General features: G+C 36.2%; 1 protein-coding gene across 1 annotated transcript in view; it reads left to right on the top strand.

The window, feature by feature from the left end:
* The window catches only part of PBX3 (PBX homeobox 3), a 235,947-nt gene that overhangs the window by 159,827 nt on the left and 68,620 nt on the right, over nt 1-7,500 (top strand). The window contains exon 3 of the mRNA XM_024126452.3: nt 3,228-3,469. Coding sequence (XP_023982220.1) covers nt 3,228-3,469 — 242 coding nt within the window. The remainder of the gene's footprint in view (nt 1-3,227; nt 3,470-7,500) is intronic.

Here is a 7,500-nt window from a genome sequence, read left to right as displayed (position 1 = left end):
CTTAGTATTGTGAAGGGTATGCGTTTGTTCGGAGAACGCTTTGTAATAATTTTGACCCGTAATTTATTTATTGCCCTCCGAATGCAGTCGTCTATGCAGATGCTCTCTCCCATTATATGTGGGGCAGGTGCACAGCATGTTGAAAGACAGCTAATTAGGATTTGCTGAAAGATATGCAAAAACTGTGGGCTTATAACAAAGCCAAGTTCATTGTTAAACAATGTTTTAGTTTGTTTATATGATTTGTCTAAATCTTAGGGATACTGAAATGAATGTTGTAGTCATAAGTAGATTCCAAATAGGGTTGTTATTTTTAACTTTGTAATGCTGTGATAACCAAGGAGCCTAGATGTAAAACCTCTGAAAATGTCCCAGTGTATGTTTTGGATTAAAAACAACAATGTTCAATTTTTAAATTATTGTTTTCCCAAGTTTCAGTTTGAAGATATCAAGATCTTTTGATAACCACACAGTTTGATTCATTCTGGCTCTTGTAAATTTAGGTTCACGAAGATGTTTATAGGTGCCTAGAGGAGTGGGTGTTATGACTGGAAGCCATCATAACAGAAGGTGTGACTTTGGCAGGTTGGAAAGCTAAGTAACAGTGAGGGAACAGTGAGGTAGGTAGGATGAGGGGTAAAATAGTAATTTGAATATAAAGTAAGAAAATAAATAGAAATATTCAAATTAAAAATAATCTTGGAAACTGGGTATTACTCGTAATCATGACTGTTTAATAGAGAAAGAAATCCATTCACTTTTCCAACTATAGTTATGAAAATGACTTCAGTGTTGATAAATACCTTCTCAACGTTGCCTAATTGTGAAGTGCTCTAGTACTTTTCATCCAAAGGAATATGAACTTTGTGTTGATTTACTTACGATTTTATTTATTTATTTTTTACTTATGATTTTAGAAGTAAGAGTTATTATTCATCACAAGGGGAGAATATTATACCAGCTGAAAATACATACTTATAATTATTTTTATATGTGTCCACTACTATTGAGTTTAAGGGCTGCTTCCTACTGGTATGGTGGTGTTATATACATATTAGGTACGTATAAAAGAGCTATAGATGGGTGATTACTTTGTGTCCTTTGCACTTCTTCCTGACAAATTTCCTTCTTCTGTCTTCCTTACAGTCTATTTCCTTGTGTATTAATCATTGAGCATCTTTTCTTGTTTGCCACACTGTTCAGGGGAGTGTAATAACTTTGACTATGTATGTTGATTTACTATTACAGAACCTCACCAATGTCCATAGGGAAAAGATCAATATGTATAAGTACAAGGGGAAAACTAGAAACCCAGAAGAACCTTGAAGGTAGATTAAAAAAATACATTTCCAGGAGAAACATCAATATCTGTAAATACAAAAAAGAAACAACAAATACAAAAATGTGAGCAAAAATTTAGTCTAAAAAGGAGAAACTTAAGGAACTCCCAAACAAATAATATAAAAATGAAACAGAGTCCAAAGTACAAGATAAGATGTTGCTCAGTGAGTCCTTACTTCATGCCAAATGCACAGAAAACTTGGTATGTGGAACTACAAGCATTCTAGGCCATGAGATTTTCACATCTAACAAAGTGAAGGGAAGAAAATCAAAGATGCTAAACTAAAAATACTAATATAGCCAATATTTGGCAGTTTCTTCTAGATCTAGAAGAAATAGCAAATACACGTTTGTCTATCTTTAATTATTAGCAATGTGTTGATACCAATTTTATCTTAAGAGAGGTATCTAACTTTTTGGTTCCCTAAATGAATTTATTGTCTTAGTATGTTGTGGTTTTCAAACTTTATTTATTTACCTCTGAATAGGCAACAGATATAATTTTAAATTATTGTGAGTTAGTTTTATTACCCAGTTGAAATTATTCTGAAGTATATTTTTAAATGAAAGTGACAGCTTTAAAGTGTTTTGAGGGAGGATATTAAAGTTGTTCATTTGAGTTAAGGCAACCAAGAGCTCTGTCATGCTGTGGGTATAATTTAGGGCATCTAGGAATGAAATCTGTTCTTTAAAAGAATTGATGGTTGTTTTAGGTTAGCATATAAAATCGCAGACCTGGTGCTCAGTTGAGTACTTGGCAGCTTATAGATGTTACTGTCATGTTAAGTTACACTAGACGCAGAGTGTGCACCACTGTGGATAAACAACAACAGGCACAGACGCAAAAGGCAGACACCAACTGCAGACCTGCAAAGTGCCAACTTCCTTCCCCCCCATTCCCCAAGATGCCTTGTAACTAGTATGGGGAACCTGCTTTTAAACAGATTTACTGAGGTTAATTGGGCTGGGATATTTTAGATTATGTTACACATTAATGAAAATGCTGATTTTGAGCTGTCATGACTCCACCGCTTTTTATACCATGATAATTACGTTAAAACTTTGTCTTCTATGTTGTTGAAAACATCTTGGCAGAAAGCCTGTGACCTGATTAAACCTATGAATTGTCAGCTGTGATCTATAGTACTCAGATGAGGTTGCTGACTGGGCATCACTTAGGAAGTTCTTGATTTAAAAGCAAAATTAGATTGAGGCTACTGTGTCCAGCACTGTAGCCATGTTGATGGTATATTTTCGATACTGTATGTAGTGTCCTGGTTTTATAGTTTGCTGGCAGTTGCTTAACAAATTCATTTAATAATATATATTTTTAAAGCATAGCTAATTACCCTTATAATGTATGTACTTCTCTTCTCTCCCTGAAATTACATGATGGAAAAGCCCATCTAATCCTGTTTATATTCTAATTTTTGGATATAGCTTGTGAATTAATTATGGGATTTTAAATTCTGTTTTTCCAACTGTATGGAGAAACAAAATAACTACCTTTTGATGAGTTTGTTTTATATCCTTGGAATTATTTTTTTTCTTTCTCAAAATCTTGAATTTTTTACCCCTTTCCATTTTTGCTTAAATCATCTAAAACTGGGAAGATTGGCTGTTAGAATATTCTGAGAAGCCAGGGTTACTTTTTTCCAAGGATCCAATATGGAATATATTGAGAGAGGGTCATACTAGAAATTTCACAGAAGTAAGAATTTTCATACTTACTTATGCTTATTGATAAAATGCGAGCAATGAAATTCTCAGAATGAATTGTAGTGCACTGATGTTGTTTGATCATTTACTCAAATAAATAAAATACTCACACTGTTTGTCCTGTTTCTCGCTTCTTCTCTCTCTGTCTCTCTCTCTCTTCCTTGAAGGTCTCAGCATCAGAGGAGCCCAGGAGGAGGACCCTCCCGATCCCCAGCTAATGAGACTGGACAATATGCTTTTGGCAGAAGGGGTTTCAGGTCCTGAGAAAGGTGGGGGATCGGCGGCAGCAGCTGCAGCCGCGGCAGCCTCTGGAGGTTCTTCAGATAACTCTATTGAACACTCAGATTACAGAGCCAAATTGACCCAGATCAGACAAATCTATCACACAGAACTGGAGAAATATGAACAGGTCAGCAGCCGCCACTCTCATAGTCCTACACAAACCCTCTATTGCTCTTCTGACAGACTGCGCTAACTAATTCTGAGGGCTGTGAGGGGTAGGTGTTAACAGAAAGAGCAGAATAAATAAGGTCAATGCAAAAATCCAAGTGAATTGTTGGATTCATGGAATGAAGTCCCTTTGCAATTTTAGAGGTGAAGCTAAACCTATTTTATCCCATCGACTTGTTTTACTCATGCCTCACATTTACATGCCCTTACTACCACACCTACAGCCATCCTTCCCCTCTAACCTCACTGCTTGGTGCTCGTCAAAGCTCTATATCATTAACAGTTATGCACTGGCCTCGTTCATAGCTATTATAACAACTTTTAAAGGGAAGCATTGCATAGTGAGCTCTGCCTGCTATGCGGCGAGCTACAGAATCCTCCTAGGAATTAATTCTTCAGGATTGTGCCAGGCTAAAGGGAGGGAGCTAACTTCACAAAGTAAGCAGGTTCTGGCCTTTCTCTTTGGGGAGACCTCCCAAGATAATTACAGGTTTCCTGGGTTAGGGAACACTAGGCATTGTGTGCTAAATTCCTGATTAGAAAGAAAGTATGGATTAGAAATGCTATTCTCAGCAATTATATTAACTATACTTCTTTGACTCTAAGATATCTTTGATTTTAAGCCGTATCATGGTGTTATGTACCACCAGCAAGAAAAAATTAACTGCCCAATTGAAGTATAACATGCCATTGACAGTAAAATGCTTCCAAACTTCAGAGATGTTAAAATGTGGGGAAAAATAAGTAAGTCTTAGATTCAGTGAGACAAGGTAAAATGTTGGTGGTTCATTTTAAACATATTTGAGTTGTTCGTTTAAGGCTAAAAACCTGCTTAGTTTGAGGAATTCTCACTGAAAGGTAATTTTTTAAAAATTATTATGGAAATGTTTAAATGTGCCCAAAATAAAGAGAATATTAAGCTGAATGCTATGAAATTAACAAGTTTTTAGGTCATAAACAGTTGTGTATTGGCATTTTTATAGAGTTCAACCTAAAATAAGGAACTGCCTAGATACTCATCATCCGGGTTAATAGTTATCAACATTTTGTCAATCTTATTTTGTCTATCTCCCCTTGCCCCCACTCTTTTTTGGGGGGGAGTGGGTAGAGTATTTTAAAATAAGTCCTAGGCATCATGTCATTTCACCCATAAATACTTCACTATTTAGTCAGGCATTTATTAAAGTCCAAACACCTTAGTGTGATGCCCTGGTCAGTTTTAATATTGATTTTTCTTCTAAGTTCCCTGTAAAGTTTCAGTTGTATATGTTATTATTTTCATTGCCTTCTCTAATATTCTGGATATGGTATTATTTTAAAAAATGCTGGATTCTGTCCCAGAGGTGAGTGTGTTTTGAGGACTGGTAGAAAGATTTATGTAGCTTTATGTTAAAATACAATATAAATTAATATTATAAGACGTTATCTTTTTTCTGAGTAGGCTTTCTGGGATCTCATACTGTATCTCTAGTCTCATTCATAGGAATAAACTTTGGTAGAAGATATGCAAATAAGAATTTTGGAAAAGTGGTCTTGTGTATATATATGAAAAAAATTGAGCTTTCTGATTTGACATATGAATAATTGAGAGTAAACAAAATAAGTCATGGTTGAAAAGGTTGCCCTGAGCATAAACAGTAGAAAACAACTCTAATTTGTAGTATAACCCTAATTGCATAACTTTATGTTAAATACATCTGTATGTACTTACTAAATAAATACTATGAGTCACCTTGCGTGGAAAGATCTATAGTACTAGGGGTCAAATGGCTCATCTTTTTAGCTGAGAAATTAAGGTGATTCCTTACTATCTTGTGCCATGTTTCTTCACACCAGCCACCTTATTTTCTCCCTTCAGCCCTGTTAGAAGTTGGGTGAAGCTGGTGTCAGTCATTTTCACCAAGGTTTTTGTTTTGTTTTGTTTGCTTTAAGAATACACATGTGCCCACAAGTTCTTCATAGACTAATCTACAGTATGTATTTTTGTTTTAAATATCAAACATTTAAAATGTAATCATGAATCTTATTTCTAGATATGTTCAGTAGCCTAATAAAAAAACCACTGAATGTATATTTCCTTTCTCATTTTTAACACTTTCAGAAGGAAAAATATAGATATATTAATATGAAATCTATGCAGTATTATGGACAAATAAAGTATGATGACTAGTTGGCTGATTCAACAGAAATTTAGTTTACAAATTTTCTCCTGTAGGTTCCGAATTGTTTTAGAAAGAACAAAGCAGCATTGAGTTCTCTTGAGCTGTCTTTGAAGCTGACTTTTATTGCTCTTCTGTCTGTAGTTCCTAAGTTTGTTCGGATCAGTGAGTTGACACAAGATGGTCTTTTCATATTTTTGGGATACAGGGCTTTATCTGGGATAGAACTTTCAGGGATATACTTTGGAGTTACTAGAAGGGCTACGAAGAACTAAGTGGGATGAAGGGGTGGCATTTCTAAACTAGATGGTGGCATCATAATTTACATTTTACAGATGAGAAAATGAGACTTAAGTAATTTGTCCAGTGTCACACATCTAGTTAGTGTCAGAATCAGGTTTTGAAATCAGTTTCTGACAATATGCCTTCTTTTTCCATTGAATTATGCTGCTACTTATGTATGTTAAAGAATTGGGGCTTCCCTGGTGGCGCAGTGGTTGCGCGTCCGCCTGCCGATGCAGGGGAACGGGGTTCGCGCCCCGGTCTGGGAGGATCCCACATGCCGCGGAGCGGCTGGGCCCGTGAGCCATGGCCGCTGGGCCTGCGCGTCCGGAGCCTGTGCTCCGCAACAGGAGAGGCCACAACAGAGGGAGCCCCGCATACCACAAAAAAAAAAAAAAAAAGAATAAAATACAACTGAGTACATTTTAAAGATCTTATTAGCTTCATTCAGCGATTCGTGAGTTGAACAGCATCTCATCTAGCACATAGAAAGGAGCTCCCAGGAGCTGTACGAAATGAAAGTCTCTTACACGCAGACAAGAGCGGGACGAGGAAGTGATACTAGCAAAAAGAGGGTCCGTTGTGGCAAGGTTGCCTTCCCTTAGGTCCTGGCAGAATCTGTCAGGCAGATGACCTCACGGGTGCTGACCCAGTAGTTCCAGATTGACTGGTTTAAGATTACATTCCTAGGAGACGCTGAAACTTGGGGCATAGCAAAAGTGACTCCCTTTTGGGTCTCTTATCTTGTTTTTAACAATTACAGTTTGTGAATAATTCAGATACGTTCTGATTTTTCTCTTATTTGCCGATGTTGGATTGCATTTGGGATAGGATCAGAGTAGAGATAGAAAAATAAACAACTATTTTAATCACTTTACAGACATTATATTTTTCCTCCTAAAAGTACATGAACATGGGTACTTTGAGTGACAGAAAGCTTATTAGTAAATAGGAAGAACATATATGTTAAGGCAGAGGCTTTGTCAGAAAATTGTGTTGAGTCTTTTACTAAAAGAAATAAACTACATTGGAATTTTAGAGCTGTTCACTCCACTCTGTTTTGCAATGAAGCTGTAATGAAAATGTATCTGAAGCCTGTTTAGATTTAGATTGCCATAAAATTAACAAACACCACCACTGCAGTAAATTAAAGTACCTTATAAACGCAGCCACATTTACAAAGCTAAGCAGACTAGAGCTACAGTTAGAGCAAAATTAAATCCAAGCTGCAAGGCTCAGCTTTCTGTGTATGTTTTAGGAATGGTACTGTTTTTTAAAATCCTGTCCTTTTTTTTTCTCCAGAAAATGTCCTTTGATCATGTGTTTACATTACATAGGCTCAGATGTAATGCTTCTTAATGAGAACCATCTAGATTCACTTATAAATGCTCTTGAAATATTAGGCATAGAATATATATTAAAGTAAGATTCTTGAATATTACTATCACCTAAAAGGAAAACCAAAACTATTTTACTTTTTTTTTTTTTTTTTTTTTTTTGCGGTACGCGGGCCTCTCACTGTTGCGGCCTCTCCCTTTGCGGAGCACAG

Source organism: Physeter macrocephalus, chromosome 9 (genome assembly GCF_002837175.3).
Source record: "Physeter macrocephalus isolate SW-GA chromosome 9, ASM283717v5, whole genome shotgun sequence".
Taxonomy (NCBI): Eukaryota; Metazoa; Chordata; class Mammalia; order Artiodactyla; family Physeteridae; genus Physeter; species Physeter macrocephalus.
The sequence above is the reverse complement of the archived record's forward strand: the minus strand, read 5'-3'. Positions and strand labels throughout refer to the sequence as shown.